The following is an 18,521-nucleotide window of genomic DNA, read 5'->3' as shown; positions in this document are numbered from 1 at the left end:
GGATCTCACCACAGGTTTAGGACAAAAAAAAAAAAAAAAAAAAAAAAAAAAAAAAAAAAAAAAAAAAAAAAAAAAAAAAAAAGCCCAGAGTAGCTTGAGCGCAACACTCTCAGCCTTAGAGAATACACGTTCTTTTTTCATTAACCTCCAAAACCAGCTAATGCCCTCTGGGCCATGGCGCCTCCGGCGGGGGCGGGCAGGAGCACCAGACTGCATGTACCACAGTGCATCGCGCGGCGATGGTAGCCGAGCCGGCCAGGCACCGGGATCGTGTGGAGCTCTGGGTAGTGTAGTTTATTTGCGGAGAGCCTCCTGGCGTCTGAAGGCGGGAAGGGAGGCGCAAGGGACTACAACTCCCTTAGGGCCGTGCGTCTCCAGAAGCTCTGTGTTGAGGGGACGGGAGGGTGGTGTCCCCGGCTCCCGGCTTGTGACAGCCCCGCTCGCCGCCGATCCTTGGGCCTGAGGCAGCCACGGCACCGGAGAGACCATGGAGCTTGGGATAGCGGGGGTGCAGCGCCGTGCCTGAGGGCGGGCTGGGGCGGTAGCGCCATGGATAGCCGGTGCTATGGGTGTGCGTCCAAGTTCTCTGTCTTCAAGAAAGAGGCAAGTCCGGCTGCGGGGGGTCAGGAACGGGCCGGTCCCGCGGGTGCCTCCCCCGCCGTGCGAGGCTCTGAGAAGGGAACCGGGAACTGCTTCGCCCGGCGCCGAGACACGCTTCCCGGCCAGCGTCCTGGCGTTGTTGCCCTGGCTTACTGAGCTCTCGTGGTGCCTAATTCCGATTTGTCTTCAAATATGAGAAATTACTGACCAAAAACCCAAAAAGTCGTTGAATGCCATCCCTCTAATCCAGGATTCTGTCATGATCTCAGACAATTCACACACACACACTTCGCTATACTGTGGGGTGAAGAGGCGACTCTGCTCCCAGCAGGAGTCATCTGCTGGTGCTCCAAGGTTCTTGAGTCTCCATTTCAGCAGCAGCTGGTGAAACAGTTCTATCACAAAAAATCACCCTAACCCCAGCATGATTTTGTGTGTGCCTCGGCACGGGCACTGTGCCCGCAAGCGGCACCAGTGTGGTGGCGAGATGGTGAAGGCCTGTGGTGCCCCTCTCTCCTGTCTCTGCAGTGTGGCTGCAAGAGCTGCGGACGCTCCTTCTGCTCGGGCTGCCGGAGCTTCAGTGCTGTTGTCCCCCGCTGTGGGAACACTCAGCAGAAGGTGTGCAAGCAGTGCTATGGAAAACTAACTGGGTAAGACAGGAGTGTTTCTTCACCCAAAGACAGTTTGCTGCATTTTTCCTTCAGTTTACATTCCATGTGGTGTTGCAGATTTCTGCAGAAGAGCTCTGCTTTCCATATGTGCATGGTTGCTGCCTGTACCCCAGAATTTCAAGACAGGACATCTCTGAACTTGTTGTTGTATGAGCTATGCAGTCCTAAAATAGGAAGCAGGATTTGTTCCTGTTCTCTATGGTTGAAAAAGTAGTTTGAAACATCAGTTTTAATCTTCATGGATGGTCACTGAATTCCTGTGGACAGTTTAACTAGATGGGCCGAGGTTAAGCCACAGTGTGTTTTTGTCCAGAAATCTACACTGCTTTAACAGTTCTGGCAGTCTTCTCAAGATGTGATAGATGAGTAGCCTGACGATAAGATGTTCAAAGTTAATTCTGTGGGCAAACGATGACATAAATCCTTCTTGTTGAGGGATCTCTGCTATGTGTGGCCTGAAGACATAAAGTTTTGTAGCCTAAAATCTATAAAATTTTTGCTTTTAAAAGGAAACTTTAAAAATTATTTGCAAACATAACCAGTAGACTTCCTGTTGAAAACAAAACATGTAATTCAGTGGCAGCAGGATTATACACTTGAACAAGCAACACAAGAACACAGGTGTATACCAGAATTCCTCTGTCAATTCATTTCATCTGTGTCCTCCTTTTTCTCTTGCATTTCTCTTGTTCCTTTTCCTCACTTTTCTCCTATAGCAAGGAATTTTCACCAGCAAGGGGGGAATTTTCTGGCTCTGCAGGTATCTAAAGGAGAAGAGCCTCATTAGTGAAGGTCTTCTTTTTCATGGGCTGCTGAAAACAGGGAAGGACAGTATTCAGTCTTTTCAGTTTTGAAATGTTCTGATTTCCCTTCACAACTTCAAAGCCATTAAGAAAACAGGGCTGCCTGTCTTGACGTTTCCTCTGGGTGTTTTTGTCTCATAATTTTAATATCAGCACTGGAGAGCTACAGCAGAAAAACAATCTTCTGTGACTGGATAGCAGGTAGATTATAGAATCATAGAAGAGTCTGGGTTGGAAGGAACCTTAAGAATCATCCATTTCCAGCCCCTGTGCTGTGGGTGGGACACCTGCCACTAGACCAGGTTGCTAAGAGCTCCATCCCACCTGACCTTGAACACTTCCAGGGATGGGGCATCCACAGCTTCTCTGGGGAGCCTATTCCAGTGTTTCACCACTTTCCAAGTAAAGAATTTTTTAATAGTATCTAATCTAAACCTGTGGTCTTTCAGTTTAAAACCATTCCCCTGTGTCCTGTCACTACATGATCTTCTTAAAAAGTCCTTCTCCATCTTTCCTGGAAGTTTCCTTCAGGTACTGGAGGCTGCAGTTAGGTCACCCTGGAGCTGTCTCTTTTCCAGGCTGAATAATCCCAATTCTGTCAGCCTTTCCTCACAGGAGATGTGCTTCATCCTTCTAATCAATTTGGTGGCCTCCACTGGACACACTCCAACAAGTCCATGTCTGTCCTCAGCTGGGGACCCCAGAGCTGAATGCAGCACTGCTGGTGGGGTCCCATGAGAGAGGAAGAGATGGGTAGAATCCCCTCTCTTGCCCTGCTGGCCATGCTGCTCTGGATACAGCCCAGGACACAGTTGGCTTTCTGGGCCATGAGCACACATTGCTGGGTCACATCCAGCCTCCTGTTCACAGCACTCCCAAGTCCTTTTTGGCAGTGCTGCTCTCGATCTGTTCATCCCCCAGCCTGTGTTGGTACCGGGAGTTGCTCTAACCCAAGTGCAGCACCTTGCACTTTGTCTTGTTTAACCTCATGAGATTCCCAAGGGCCCACTTCTTGAGCTTGTCCAGGTCCCTCTGGATGGCATCCTGTCCTGCAGGTAATACACACAGGCTGCAGTTCTGTAAGCTGCATGTGTTGTTGTTCTTCATGCAAATGGCTTTCAGAATTGAAGCCTTAGAACTTTGGAAAGCATTCCAGCAAAGTTGCATTCAGTCATTACTATATGGGCCTTAGCTGTGATTTCTAAAAATGAATAAAATATGCTAACTAACTTAGATAAGTGTCTAGTTTAGTCCTTCAGCCTGAACACAGCAAAGTAGAAGAATTAGACATGTTTTAGGTATGTAGGGTTCAAGTGATTTGTAATATGTTATATAATAACTTTTGTAACACTTTGTTTTACTTGTATGTTATATAATTCTGTGTTTGTTGCATGTCCCAGCTCCTTCCAGAGTGTCCTGCTGCATGGAAGCTAATTACACTGGGAGTCTTACCTAAGTACTCCCTACCTGCTCTGAACTGGGAGGTGCAGGCTGTGGGAGGCAAGGGTATTTCAGCCCCACCTCCTTTGGATCACTGGTGACCGTATTAAGTCACATTCTGTCCAGATGCAAAACAACTGGCCCAAAGGACAGAGATGAAGTCTCCTTCTGTCCTGGGCAGCTATATTGTCTTAATCCCTTGCATAAGCTGACTCCTCTCAGTATTAATGAGGTTATGAAAGGGGCTGTACCAAGAGGTCAAGAAACACCTACTGATTCCTCTTGAGATGAGAGACTAGATGATTGTCAGTTTTGTCAGTATCTTGGGTTCAGAGAAATAATTTTTGTCTTTCAGAGAAGGATCCCAAAGCAGTTCAGCGAAATGGTCACCACCAGAAAACTACAAAAAGTGAGTTGCACTTGCCAAGCAGTTCTTTCTACTGCAGATGAGCCTTTTAGGGCCTCCTCTTCCCCTATGGATACTAACAAAAGTAGGGCTTGTGGTATGGGTATTTGCTTGTTCAGAGTTAGATTAAGGATGGAGCTTTTGTTTTGCTGTTTGGGCTGTTTGTTTGTTTGGAGGGGTGGGAGGTTTGCTCTTTTGAATAGACTTCTGAACAGCCACCTGCCTGCAATCATCTGTGGCTGATCAGAGTTGGCTTGGAAACAGGAGCCTTGTGGTGAAATGTCGCTTGTCTGCTGGGAAGTGCTGCCAGATGTGTTGTTCTTGTGAGCTAAGGTTTTCCTTACTCTTAGGAGTACTTTATTGTGCTGATATTGGAGAGAGTGCTTTAGATAGCCTGTTGGGTTCACAGAGGATGTTTTCTTATCTCTGGGTTAAAATCCCTGTTCTTAATTGACATGTATTATTTCCATCCTTGTCACAGGCGTGTAGCAGCTTTTGAGGCTAAACAAAACCAGCTGAAAGACCAACAGAAGGCAACTGCAAAACCCCCAGGTCGAGCAGGCTGCAGATACCAGGGGCTCTCAAAAGAGGATAGAGCTATTGCAGAGAGACTGGAGAGGCTCAGGGAGGAAAGGAAACCAAGTGAGTTTTAGAGAACACCATAAATACCTTGGATGGTAACACTGCTATTTGGGAAACAAGGAACCTGGAGGGGAGAGGGAAGTGCTCGGCTTTAAGTGGCTGTGATATTACGAGGATGAAGGCTTTAAATAGGACAGAGCATCTAAGGTCTGCTGCCACAATGGCCAACTTCTACAATGATTTTAGACCAATGTTCCAGTTTCATTTTGGTTCTTGGGTTTCTCAGTTTTGGAGCAGTGTCTTACCTGTAAAATCACTTCCTCATTTTCCGTTTTTGAGGTAAAAACCTGTGTCAAACCCACGTGGAGTAGAATTAAATGAAAGTCTTTGGCCAAACTTTTTTGAAGAAGGTTTTCTGTAAGTCATTGTCTTGGGCAACAGCATTCCAGTCTCTGTGGGACTGTGTTCTGACCATCCTTGTCTCACAAAGAAAGAAAGAATTTTCATCCCAGTCCACAACTGTCAGTTTCTGGGACTGCTTTGAGGTGCTTACATGAGAATAAACTAATTTAAATGTTACATGTGGTCTCTAAAAGAAAAAAAACACTCTTCAGAGTGGTTACCTGGTTATCATAGAATCATCGAGTCCAACCGTTAACCCAGCACTGCCAAGTCCACCAGTAAACCATATCCCAAAGTGCCACATCTACACATCTTTTGAATACCTCCGAGGATGGTAACTCAGCCACTTCCCTGGGAAGCGTTTTCCAGTGCTTGACAACCCTTTCTGTGAAGCAGTTTTTCCTAATATCAAATCTAAACCTCCCCTGGAATAACTTGCAGCCATTGCCTCTCATCCGTTATGTGGCAGGGGAGAGTTTCAGTCTGATAAGGCTGGGATTGCATTAGGAGATGTGGGACCAACTGAACTGAAGTGCCTAAATTACACTCATTTCTCTACCTGTCCCTAGAATCCCAAGTCAGCTGATTTCCAAATGACATCACCCATATCTCCTAATCATATGGCTAGGAGATAAACTGTGAAGAAGGAAAGGACTTGGAAGAAAGGGATAGCACTTAGCATCAGGGTAGTCTCTGAGTCACTGCAGTATGACCCTTCATTCACGTCAGGGCTGGGCGAGGTTTTTGCTCAGGTGTTCAGAGTCTGATTCCAGAATGAAATACAATTTTAAGGAAAAAAAAACTTGTAGCTTTTAATTTTCAATAACAGAATAATCTCCTCCCTTGGGTTATTGTGAATTGCAGAGTCCATCCCTACTCAGGCTGAGATCGAAGCTAGGCTGGCAGCCCTGAAGGAGGATGGCCGAGGACCTGTTCCATCCACACAGGAAATGGAGGACCGGTTGGCTGTCCTGCAGGGTAGAGATCCTCCTTCCCAAGCTCCCAGACCTGTAAGCTCCCTCAGCTCTTTAGTCAGCAGTTTATTCTGAGCTGACACAGTTACTGGTGTCACAGCATGCTAACCATTCTTCCTTCTTCAGCTTTTTTGTGTCCAGGTAGTTTTCTTCAGAAATCTGTTTCCTGATTGTGTCATTGCTCCAGAAGCAAATCACCAGCCTTTACTCGTTCACTGCTTCAATTTGAATGCAGCATGTTCCTTTATGCTAGATGTAGTTTGTGTTTATTTTTAACAATAGATGCTGAGGTTTTTTACTCTCAACTCATTTATGTACATGAGTGGTTATAGTTTTTCAGAGCTGTTTGTGTTGGAGGCTTATCAGCCCTATCTTCTAATTACATCTATTTACTGCATATCAGCTGGGCAGAGTCCTGTTAATTTTCCCAGAAATGGAAGCCCAGCGTGATTTTTCTGAGTTTGCAGAGGAATTTGTTGGATATATGCCTTGAAAGCCTATAGGAATGATCTTGTCCCCCAAGATACCATTTCCTTATGGTTCTTTCAGCTGTATGCCCAGCTGTTATCATAGGTCTCTTTGGGGCTTGCTGGCTGGCACTGTTGAGAATGGCACTTTGTTCACACTGGAGATGGTGGTGGAGCTGGAGTTGGGACCCAGCAGCATGTGTTTCTATACACTCAGCACCCCTTTGCCTTGTTTGGGTGACTGCTCTAAGAGCTGTGTACATTGAGCACCTCTGAAAATGAAGCCCTTACAAATCTTACACCACATAACTGTAAACTGAGATTCTCAATGTCAGTGGAGGCATCTTTGTATACTGCTCCCATCTAGGGTGATCTTGGTTGCCATAATTCTCCTTTGACTGAGTATGCTGCCTTTCTCTCATTTGCATTTTCCCACACTCACCTGGTTTCTTAGGTACACCAACCCCCGGACACCCGAAGTCTGGTCCAGCAGACAGATGACCTGTTAACTCAACTGTCTGAGGAGGCTGCCATTGATGAGCATTACAGACCAAAAGTTCAGACTCAAGGTATCTGTTTTGGCTTCTAAAGACCTGCTTATGTCTAATAATGTATGTGCTATGCTGAGAAGGGAGTTTGTGCCTCCCTATGTAACTTACAGGTGAGCTGAGTGTCCAGTTTGTCCATATCTTCCCCTTAAAATCCCTTGCAGTGACCAAGAGCAGCCATCTCTTGGTGGGTCATCTCTCCATGCTGGGTCTCGGCGTCTTTGCTTGGAGACAGTTCCTTCTTGTCAGGGTTGTATTATTCAGATTCTCTGTTTCTCTAAAGTGACTCCTCCCTGAGGAGGAGCTGTTGCTACTCTTAATGCACCTGTGCACTGTTACAAAACATCAGCATCAGAATCTGGCATACCATTATCTTGCTGGCTGCATTGCTTTCTCTGTAAACTCACTGTAGGCCACAGATCAGCTCATTTTCTTCTCTTCATGTACAGTGAAGATCCTACTGGCATGCCTTTCCCTCTCGTTATCCAGATTCATGGAGAGCAGCAAGCTGCTCTCATAGCATTATCTGTCATGTTTTCTGTGCCCAAGGAACATTGCTGCTGAGTCAGCAGTGTGTTCTGTGTGTCTGTCTGCAGCTGTTAGTAGCCACAGTTTGAATGATCTCAATCGGGGAAGTGAAGATTGTGTTTGCCCTGCAAATCTGGACCTAAAACAGCTAGAGGAAGAGAAGAATAAACTTCTGGCAGAAGCTGCTGCTGAGCTGTGGGAAGAGAACACTAGGCAGGAAAAGATCCTACAGGTTGCCAAGAGACTAGCAGCACTCAAAGGCGAGGACCCAGAGAAAGGTGGGTAGCAGATGAAAATACAGTGCCAAGAGAGGAATGGAGCTGCTATGACAGAGTAAATTCTTTATTAGTGTTTATCCATTTAATTCTTCTGTTCTGCAAGAAACAGACTAAGATTTGGTTCTTTGGTCCTGCAAAGTGGTACAGGTTGGTTCGTCATGAAATCAATATAAAAGATCTAAGTTGAGGGTAAAGGCTGGAGCTGTAAGGTCAGACTGCTTTGTCTTGCATCCTTCTTTGGGATAATTCCAGCATGCTCTGGTGAGATTAACAAAACTTTTAAAAGCAAAACTCTAGTTTTGGTGGGGATCTTTTCCATCTCTCTTCCAAGTATTAAAAATAAACAGTAACGTCCTTTATGAGGAACCTGCACCTTAAAAGGTCAGAGCCAGAATGCCACAGCCAGCTCACACCACAAACAATTGTCTGTGGTACATTAGTGTGCACAAGGCTTGAGGCAGGTGTGAGTTACAGTCTCACATTTCCTACTCCTACAGTTACACTGGAAACCTATAAGCTCCCTGACAGTGATGAGGAAGTGGCTGAGGAGGAGGCCATTCGCCGAGTGCTGAAACAGGTCAGAAGTGGCAGCTGTGGCCTTGTTTTTCTTCTTGTTGGTTATGTCTTTTGTGTGTGTTACCTGGTGAGCATACAAAGGCTGTGTTTCTGTTCCTGAGAAGAGTTTCCTTCCTTACTTTCCTAGTGCTTTTCCAATACTAGCTCCCATGGGCAATTCAACTATTTGACAGGCAATTGAAAACAATACTTCTAGTCTGTCACATTGTCTTTCTCATTCGTGCTTAGTGTCTCTTGTGGTCTGCATGTGTCTCTTGTATAACCACACTTTGCTGGTACTTCCTCTCTTCTTGTTCTGCGTTTTCCTCCAGCCAGTTAGAACATGGATGATGAGATGTGTGCTGTGTAGCTCAGCTTATGCCTACATTTCTCCCTAAAATGTCTCTGAATTGTCTTGCAGGCAGACCTGAGCTTAGGTTTGTCTGATATGTAAGATGTGTGTGATTAGCATGATGCTGAGGGCCTGCTAGCTGCACTGCAAAGCAGAGTGTGTGAGCTGCAGGCCCCTGCTGCTGCAGACTGTCCACAATGGACACACAGTGTTCCGAGTGCAGAGCGAGCTTACATCTGTCTGGGTAACACCAGCTGCATTCAGACTTGTCATCTCCTGTTACTGCATGACAGAATCAAGTGCAGGAGGTTTAGGGCCTAGAATGAGGCTCACAGCTGTGTTTGAAACAAGAGACTTCTTGCTTTGTGTTGTTACCAGCTCACAGAGGAAGCAGCCCTGGATGAAGCAAGTGGATTCAACATTCCCCCAGATCAGACCACCCAACCAGGACCCTCACAACAGAACCTGTGTAAGCCAGCAAAGCAAAAGGTCAGTGAAATGATCAGGTTCTCTTGAACTGTTGTCTGGAATGTTCCAGGATGACAGGAGTGTACAGTTCTGCAGCAAAAGTTTGTTGTATCCTAGGCTTGATGCAGAAAAAAAAAATTAACCAACCAGTTTCTCCAGAGCTAACAAGCCAAGCAGCTTCTGCAAGGCTGACCAGCTCTGAGCTCAGCTGTGAATCATCCTTGTACTTATAAAAGGAATTGTTCCCTGGAATACAATTCTTTTCAGGCTGGCTTTGTCTTGAATGTTACAGAGTCGTGTAAACCAAGAGAAGTTGGTAGACACCTCACAATATGGATATTAGAGAATTATACATGTATATATATGTATAATAAGATCAACAAGGCCATGGTCTAGTACCATACAATCTGAAGCAGAGTAAATGGGAGGTTTACCAGTGCTTTCAGCATGTGCAGGATAGAACTCTAGGTAGTATTCTACTGTTCGTGTTCTCATATTATGTCAGAGGAAGGAATTAGTAGCAGGATACCCTATGCTCAGAGTGGATTCTGGCCTACCGTGAAAATATATACATAATCTCTAATGTGTATTACAAGAATTAAATGCACCTGTGACTCACAGGCACCTGTCAGGCCTGCTCCCAGTGGAAGAAATTATATAATTGTAAACATTATCAAAAACATCCATCTCAGGTATGACACCTTGCATTTCTGGGATTGCTGATGCAAAAGACAGTGTTAGGAAAAGAATGTGTCAGGAAGCTGCCTTTGCCAGTGTCCAGGCACTATGCCTCAGTGTGTTTTCAGTTCCACAAGAGTTCTCTGTAAGGGAGAAGGAGGCCATAGTTGGCTGTATGGATATATTTAGATTATGATTTCAGAAGATCTTTTTGTCCCAGCCTCAGGTATGAATGAATAGTAGGGACCTTTTGGCAAAGCACTTCCTTTGTCCCACAGTTTTCTTCCCACAAAAGGGAGAAAACAATGTCCCCACCTCCACATTCCTTTCCCTTCCCACATAGCCCCTTTCAGCAAAACTGTTTGATCTCTTGCTTCTGCAGCAGGAATTGTCTGTCACATGATATCGTTGTGGTGCCTGCCAGAATATCTGAGCTTTATCCCCTTAACACAGCACACGCCATGCGGGTGTATGTCAATGCAGACAATAAATGAGGCTGAAAACCTGTTTACATTCCAAGCAACGTAGATTTAAACCCAAATTCTAGAAAGTACCTTGGGTTTTTATTTAACAACTAGATGCATATGTAGCCTGTCCCTGCACTCTGGGTAAGTTCGTCTCACAGACTTAGGATCGACAGAGAGGAAACTGTGTACTATGGAACAGGTCACTGTGGCCAAAATGCGTTACAGTTAAGGTCCTTTATTGTCTGTGCTGGGGTTTGAACTCTCTGTCTCTTGTTTTCTATGCGAATTAGAGCCACATTCCAGCCACCACAGCTCTTGCAAGGGCAGATGATAGCGATGAGGATGAGTTACCCTGGTGCTGCATCTGCAACGAAGATGCCACTTTGCGCTGCCATGGCTGTGACGGGGACCTCTACTGTCAGCGCTGTTTTTGGTGAGTCTTGCAATTCCTCTGGGTCTGAGAAGTGGGTCAAAGGTAAGCTTGGCCCCCTTTGGATGTTTTTCTCATTAGGCAGAAAAACAGGCAGTAGGAGGCAAGATTTGAGGAATCCAGATTTGAGCTGAATGCTGGTTGTTAGAGAAATACTTTGTGAGATCAGTATTTGTCTCAGGCTTCAGGGACTAAACTGGTCCTAGGCAGAAATGCTTCAGTGCATGTTTCAGCACATTGTCTGAGTGTTCTCTGGAGCAGCTGATATGCTGCATTACGTGGGATGGGATAAATGAGACCATTGTTCAGTGACTCCTATGGCTTGTTAATGCCATTGATGGATGACCTAGGCTGGATTCCCTTAAAGGGGGAGATCAGATAATATGAATTCCTGAGGGTTTTCTTAGGTTGAGACTTTGTAATCCTAAACCATATTAAAAAATTCTTCATTGAAATGTGTATGTGTGAGCCTTTTTTCACCAGTCAGGCCATGCAGCAGCTGTAGTCTTTGTTCTTAAACATGTGTAGATTGATTTTTGACAAAATTTTCATGTCTCAGATTTGGAGGGTTAATTCATTTGAATACAAAGTTATTTCTAACAGGTTGTGTGACTTCTCATGCCTCAGAAGTATTGGGTAGTTGTCTGGGTTCTCAGATCAGTGACAGCAGGTTGCTCAAAATGTGGTTGGAATAATAAGAGATGCTTTTTGTGCGTATTCTCTCATTTCCTGCATATGTATTTGCAGGGAAATGCAAATGCGGTGGGGGAAATCCATATGAAAATATTCAGAAAACATATGACTGGCAGTGTTTGATTATTAAAAACAAAGCATATGAACAAAAGTATCTGACAGCAAACATCAGTAAAAGCAGATTTAACAGTCTGGCAGGTGAGTGTATCATCCACACACTGCGGATCTAGGCTTGTGTCTTACTCAACACTGCCTGCTCCTGAGCATGGTTAAGACAACTGCCAATACACTGCATAATTTTCAGTATTTTTCCAGAGTTTTCTGGAGGGGACTGTCATTTTGTCTGTTGTCACAGGTGCTAATGTCCCTGGAATCACAGACACAGTGCTGAAAATGAGCCATGAATTACATGAATCTCTTCAAGAGGGAAAGAAACAGAAGGACCTGTTGTCATTTTCAAATCCAGCTGACAAGGATGAACAAACTTTCCCATAATGCACCTCAGAAATTTCTATTGCAAGCAAATATCTTAAGTAGTTAGTCCACATGGCTGCCAGTCAGGTCCTCACAGCCAATCCTTGGGATGAGTTTCTGGTTAAGGGCTGCTGGGAGATATCTTGTGCAGTGGCTAAGGGTGAGTTCCTGGCCTGGGTATTTACTTCTGAGTGCACTTTGTATTTGCTTCTTAGGGAAGGCCATGAGGAGTTTGACCTGAAGGACCACCACACCTCCCGCTATCATCTTCCCTGCAAACAGAAGTGACCCCACTTATGGGCAGAAAAGGAGCTGAAGAATGGGAAAACAGAGGAGCCGGCCAGATGGGAAGAATCTAAGTGGATTTGCAGCCAAAACGGGTGATTTTTGGACAGTTAAAGGATGTGCTGTAATTTGAGAGAGGCTTGGAAGGCGTGTGACTTGGTCTTCACAGATACACCTGAGAAGTGCAGGGTTTGCTGTGCATGCTTGGGGATAAATGAGGACTTGATATGAGGAGGTGGCTACAAGTCCATAAATACAGATGGTAAAACAATGTAGCAGGAAAGATGTGTGTTTAAGGCAGTACTGACTGGCTGATAAATAACTTCCTGCTTTTACTAACACCTTATACACTGGTTCAACGGGCAGTAAAGCACTTTGCACCAAGAAAAATGTCTGCATTGTGGTCACATGTGTGATGGGAACTTGCAAAGCATAATAAAAGTTATTTACAGAGGCCTGTGGTTAAAGTCTCTTCTGAAAATGCCTGATAGTCCTTAACAACGTGTTGCTTTCATATAACGGTATGTTAGTCCTAGTATCAAGCAGCCTAGGGAAAGAAATGAAGAATAGTGAAGTCATCAAAAATGTTTCTGTGGCACATCTGGAAAAGATACAGGGCAGTGTTGCTCACTGACATGAAAGGAAGGATCCTTTGAATAGGTAATCTGCTACTGATACAGTGTTGTGGCCTGCAGTGGCTGTGCCAAGGTCATGTCATCTGTAAGAGCAACATGTTAGTCTGAAAGAGTTGTGTATTACTCTGAAAGCAGGATTTGACTTTGTTTATTATTTGATCCCCTGGTAGGATAAAGATGTTACCGGTGTGATGCTCTTCATCTGGTTATGAGAGAAGCTCAGTTGCATATGTCCATATCCCTCCTGGGAGACAATCCAGATGCAAGTGGCATTTCCCAGTGCCCAGAACACCCAGAATTGCTTCAAATACCCAAGTAAATTGGCTGTAAACATGCTCTATTATTCCACCAGGATGAGTTCTTGCCAAATAATGTGATTTCTGAGAGAGCTCTCTAAGGCTGACAAATTCCAATTGCAACAAAATAAAGGATTTGCCCTTGACAGGGAATTTCCAATGAATCTTGCCTGTCTGGTTTGCCACTGCCACTCCCAGCTGTCTGCCTTGCCCCCGTGCTTAAGGTCAGTGCCTCCAAGGTGAAGTGATGAAACAGTGTTTACCTGCACCCTGGTCAGAGGACAGCAAATGAATTAAACCACCGTTGAAGGTGGATTTCTGCTAATGTGTTGCTGGATCAGACTCTTCAACAAAAACCTGATTCAAATAATGTAGAATAGTAATACTTTAGGTTAACACACTAAAAATGGCAAGCGTATCCAACAGTGCCATCAAAACCTTTTCTTAGGTAGGGGTGGCAAAACCTGACTTCTGTGGAGGATCTTCTTTCTCCTGGCAGCCCTTGCTTCACCAGTGCCTGTCTCCTTGAGACAGGTAGATGAGAAAACTACTTGAGTTGTTCTGATGCAAGGGCTCACAATTAACCCTGTGATACACAAAATTTAAGCAAGTTATTTAAATAAGTCCTGAGGAGCTTGCAGTCTTAAAAATCAAAGCAAAATGGTGTTCCTTGGTTATGTTATCATAGGAGTGACACTTTTTCATTGCTATTTGACATGGATATTTAGTCTGATAGTAAGACAGCCCAGTTCTATCTGAGGTTAAAGCCTTCATGTTTTACATATACAGGGGAAGGTGCAACTATCTGCTCTTATTTCTCTCCTAAATTGATCCACTGCGTTGAGCTTCAGCCTGTGTCTTCTCCAAGCAGTTAGTAGTAATTTTGTTTCTTGATTTACAGCTGCTGGGTTTTTCAATATCTTAGTGTGAGCTGGTATGATACTTGCAACACTTTTGAATGCTTCATCAGCCACAACAAAACTTTGAGCTCCCTTGCAGTTAGGCAGCCTCTGTCTTGTAAGCCCTGCCCTGTTCACATCAGTAGTAATGGAGCAGGTTGCAGCCGGAAGCAGTTTATTTAGATTCCCAGATTGGTTTCTGTGGGGCCATCCCAAGGAATCCAGAAATGCACCCAACCCATTACCTGAAATAGAACTTAGTCATACATGGAAGACTCTCTTCAAGTCATATAGATGCAAGCTTCTGCTTTCCCTGCACCACTAATGGACATTTTTGTGGCTGCTGCACTTTCTGCATGTAATGGGGCATTTTAGTAGTAGCCCAATCACTTTCCCCTGAAAAGCCATTCCCACTGTAGCTGTTGCCTCAGTAAACTCCATGTAGGAGGGGCAGAGGGGTATCCAGATGGGCTGTCTGCAGGAAGCACACCTAGCTGAATCTGTGTTGTGAAAGAGGAATGCTGCATGACCTTTAAGTGGGCAGTGCACTGTTAGCTGTGTTGCTTACTCCCTGTCCTTGTCTTTGAAAAGGTGCTGGTAAACAAAGATTCTGGTAACAGTCAATTCCTGACAGGCATTGGTGTTCAATGACAGAAGACAGCTTGGCATCTTCCAGAAAGAGATTCAACTTGTTTGCTCTTGTCTTTGTAGTAAGTCATGAGGGATTGTCTTTCCCTCTCAAAATGTTTGTATGTGAATTATCAAATGTGGGCTCCACTCCAACATTATTTCAATTTAGAAAAGCTCGTGAACTTTCATACATTGGGTTATCTTAGTATAATCAAGAGAGCAAAGTTCCTTTCAAGCAACATTCTTAGACAGTATCTACATACTTACACTAGTGGTGGTGCTGAGAAACAGCAAAGTTAACTGGAAGATGTTTGTTAAAAAATTTTTTTTCAAGCATTGATTTTAATCTATCTTTGTGGTCTAGTGTGAGAGCAGCTAAAATGTAAATCAAACCAAGTGTGATTTACTACTGCTTAAGAATGAAACAAAACAGATGTTACTCTGATTGCATTATGTTGCTTTTTCTTTTGCACCAGTGAGCTGAGAAACCATCTACCACTGGCCACATGTTGCCTTACTCCCCTGATCTCAGTGTGCTCAGGTATCATTATGTATCAGAATTCCTTATGTATCAAAACCAAGTGCACATTATAGGATCTGCACCTTACTCCTTTCCTGCTACTTGCAGAATAAGCATGAAGACAACTTTGGTCAACCAGAGTTTTCAGAACCTGCTTTGTCTTTGATTCTAACAAGACCTTAAAGCACAGACAAAAATTCTTTTTGCATCGCTCCATATTGAGGAAATACAGAACAGTTCCCAGGGGGAAGAAACTATTTCTCTTGGGCCAGAGGAGAGGCATGTCATGTCTTTGTGCTGTTGCAACTCAGCAGAATAAAACAAAGCCTGTTAGTGAGGTATGTAAGTAATCTGAACTCCTATACTGCTGTACTGTAGCTAATTGCATCTCTAGTTTAGGACACTTTCCTCATGTCCTGTCCACTTAGCTCTTCCACCTGAACTTCTGTTTGATCCTAGTCGTTTTTTACCAGTGCTCAGAGCTTTTTGTCAATATGCTGCTCTCCTTTCTCAAGGGGTGTGTTACACGAGTCTTAGCAGGTGTCATCCATAAGCCAGATCTGCAACCATTGCAGGTCTGGATTTAAGTTTTTGTTGTTATTTTATTGATTAAGTTGAGATTTCATGAGGGTAGGCATGTCCCACTAACCCCTTATTAAGCCAAAATTGGCATGTTCCCAGGGCTACCAAAGATATATATCGGACCTGATAAAGAAAGACCATTTCTCCAGCCTAGTGAGTGAGGTTTAGAACATCTTGGAGCAGCCTTAGAACAAGACATGAGGACCATGGCTGGCCAGGTTCCAGCCAGATACAAGAAAAGCATGTAAAAGGAAGCAGGCCCTTACATCAAAGTTGTTACTGCAGCTTGGATTTTGTCCTCTCAGAGGACACAACCTAGAGTTTGTTCACTGGCAGCTGGAAAATAGGAGGGAAGAACAAGATAACAGTCATCACTCTGCTACTGATAAAGATGGAAAGACTAACGCATTTAAGATATTACCAGTCCAGCCCAAGAATCCTTGTTTGTTTTTGTTAGCTAACCTGCATGTCCCTCTGGTTCCATAGTTGATCCCTTCTGCCCCTGGCTCACCAAACAGACAAAAGGTGTACTCAAAAGCTGGCCTTGAATGTTCTGCACTGTAGGAGCTCCTCTGGATGTGACTCAGACTCATCTCTTGTGTTTGCCTGGCAGGTATCAATGTAGGGACAGGGCATAATGTGAGAGCGCTCTGCCTAAGCAATCAGCCTCCATTTGCTCTTATTTCCTAGTCACATGTGTCAAGTTACTGACTTGCTGAGAGGCTGGATGTAGTTTCCTCTGTATTTTTCCAGGCAAATATTAGTTGTAGCCAGAAGAATTTGTGCAGCAAGGTACTGTGTCCTACTTCACTGCTCATTTTTGAGACCTACCTGTCTGCAAAAGACTCAGTCCGAGATGCTCCCTGAAGGGAAGTTGGGAGCAGGTATTTTATTACTTCAGTTTTTCTTTAGAATCTAGAGAGAGAGCAAAATCAAGCAGTGCATGGGTGTTTTTCTCTGTTTTAATATAAAATAAGTATTTTTCCAACTTCTTTTTAAACTAAGAGAAAAATCAATCCCAGACCTTGTTCCTTTAGAAAAGGCTTCTAAGTTTTAAGGTTTAAATTCCACAAAAAGGAAAAAAAATAGCCATTAGCCTTAGCAGCTGTTTCACAAACTTCCCCTTAAGTAGGCCAGGTGCACCCAAACTATTGTATATTTTCTGTCCAACCTTCATAAAAAACAGAGGCTTATTAAGACTTACGAAGTATGTGCAATGCTGTAGAGTCAGGTACAGCAGTAACAGGCAGGAGATCACAGTTGGGTTCAAGCCAGACTGAAATGAGGTGCAGCTTAACAGTGGCTGATTTTCCATGTTGATGAATGAGTGATAACCAATGCCTTGTTTTCCTTGCAGTGGACAAAAAAAAGAAGTCTCGATGAGCTCCCGAGAAATGTATTCAGTGCTCCTTGGCCAGCATGGAAATTCCTAGAAGAATCTGAAGGAAGGATGTCTTGTCCTGTTCCTCAGCTTAACACACTCTTTAAGAATCAGGAAAATGTACAATCTAGCTCCCTGCTGTGTGTGTAGATCTAGAAGGAGTGGAGACTTCAAACCACTGGTACAAAGTTCACAAACTTGGTGCTGTTTCTCAATAATAATGAGTCCTAAATATATTCAAAAGTTCTGTTGCTGATCCTGGTTTTTGTCAGGAAGATACATGTTTCCTTGTAACCAGAGCTGGGTTTTCCATGTGAGCAAGGTCATTTCTTCTGAGGATTGGTGACTCTTCGGAGACCTCTCAATCGACTAAGCAATTCCGTAATGAAGTCCTACAAGAAGAATTGGTTGAAGAAGGATGTCGTATTAATGCCAGCACTCACCAGCTCACAGATTACTAAGGTGTTTCCATCATTCCCACATTCACCCTTGCATTGAGCAGAAAACAAAATTTTTACACATATTGAGCAAACCTATCTTTTGGCTTAGGAGAGATGACCTTGTGATGGATGAGAAGGGTCTAAAAGCTCCTCCCCTTCCCCTGTCTCAGTTTGGAGCAGCCATGTTTACTTTCTTCTCAGGAGCTAGCCTGACCCTCTGTATCCCAGATACCTCCTTTTCCCACTGTGAGATAACCTTAGGATGCTGTTGTTCTCTTTTAGGTTCCACTGCTTCCTGTTGCCACCATAACCTCCTGCCCACTTCTGCTGCCCTCCCAATCTAGGGCAAAGCAAGCTGTCCCTCTTGTTGAACCAGTAGAGCTCCATGTTGTGAATTGCAAACCATCCTGGAGCTGTGCCAGTTCTACAAGGAAGTGGCTGGCAGAGAAGAGGTGGAGCAAAACATGTAGGACTAATGATAATGTTGAGCAGGGGTTGAGGACAGGCAGAGCAGATAGATGAGCAGTTAATGGAGACAATCACTGACTACTTCGCTGACACAGCCAAGGACTATGAACTAAACTGGCCTATCTGGTTATTCCAAGCAGAAGGCAATGTAACTAGTGCAAACTTTACCCTCTGCATGGCAAGTAACATCCCCATAAAGAGGTGTGCAGCCTTTCTTACCCAAAGACATCGCTACATGTACTTGTAATTAGGCAAGGTCACTGGAAATATTGCAGCTTGTTTCCATTTGTGCTGTGTGGAAGCCCAGCGTCCTCACTTGTGTGATCAGAGGTTGCTACAACATGCTCTGGAAGTAAATTCCTAGCATCATACCTTTCTTTTCAGTCAGTCCTTTCAGTTTCTTGTCTGCCTTCTGCAGTTAAGCTGCTGTGATCTTTCAAGGGGACTGGATTCAAGATCCCCAGGGTGAAAGTATGTGTTTTTGCCAACAGGAGAGCAGTATCTGTATTCAGCAGGTGCTGTGCTGCCCACATGACACTTTCATAGCTTTTGACTTAGCAGAGCAAACG

At 44.3% G+C, this 18,521-nt stretch overlaps 2 protein-coding genes across 4 annotated transcripts in view; one reads left to right on the top strand and one right to left on the bottom strand.

Annotated features, from left to right (window-relative positions):
• Nucleotides 1-403: 403 nt before the first annotated feature.
• Nucleotides 404-12,555, top strand: ZFYVE19 (zinc finger FYVE-type containing 19). Of its 2 annotated transcripts, XM_068193496.1 has the most exons (11): nucleotides 404-603; nucleotides 1,129-1,250; nucleotides 3,870-3,923; nucleotides 4,402-4,562; nucleotides 5,769-5,914; nucleotides 6,800-6,914; nucleotides 7,490-7,699; nucleotides 8,197-8,276; nucleotides 8,985-9,095; nucleotides 10,510-10,652; nucleotides 12,032-12,555. In XM_068193496.1, exons 1-11 carry the CDS (start codon nucleotides 550-552, stop codon nucleotides 12,102-12,104), a joined length of 1,269 nt encoding a protein of 422 aa, XP_068049597.1. In that variant the 5' UTR covers nucleotides 404-549; the 3' UTR covers nucleotides 12,105-12,555. The 2 variants fall into 2 exon arrangements, with proteins under 2 accessions (XP_068049597.1, XP_068049598.1); XM_068193497.1 differs by lacking the exon at nucleotides 8,985-9,095.
• Nucleotides 12,041-18,521, bottom strand: part of PPP1R14D (protein phosphatase 1 regulatory inhibitor subunit 14D) — a 40,755-nt gene continuing 34,274 nt past the window's right edge. For both annotated transcript variants that reach the window (XM_068193504.1, XM_068193503.1), the window contains one exon: nucleotides 12,041-17,436. In XM_068193504.1, coding sequence (XP_068049605.1) covers nucleotides 17,368-17,436 — 69 coding nt within the window. In that variant the 3' untranslated portion in view covers nucleotides 12,041-17,367. The remainder of the gene's footprint in view (nucleotides 17,437-18,521) is intronic.

The sequence above is a fragment of the Anomalospiza imberbis genome, chromosome 6 (assembly GCF_031753505.1).
Source record: "Anomalospiza imberbis isolate Cuckoo-Finch-1a 21T00152 chromosome 6, ASM3175350v1, whole genome shotgun sequence".
Lineage (NCBI taxonomy): Eukaryota > Metazoa > Chordata > Aves > Passeriformes > Viduidae > Anomalospiza > Anomalospiza imberbis.
Note: the sequence above shows the minus strand (reverse complement) of the source record. Positions and strands in the feature narration are given on the sequence as shown.

Excerpts from the sequence above, each read along its gene's own strand:
- ZFYVE19 (XM_068193496.1), top strand. The coding sequence starts at position 550 with ATGGATAGCCGGTGCTATGGGTGTGCGTCCAAGTTCTCTGTCTTCAAG. Across the intron at positions 4,563-5,768 it reads CAGGGAGGAAAGGAAACCAA|AGTCCATCCCTACTCAGGCT; the intron begins GTGAGTTTTAGA and ends TGTGAATTGCAG. Across the intron at positions 6,915-7,489 it reads ACCAAAAGTTCAGACTCAAG|CTGTTAGTAGCCACAGTTTG; the intron begins GTATCTGTTTTG and ends GTCTGTCTGCAG.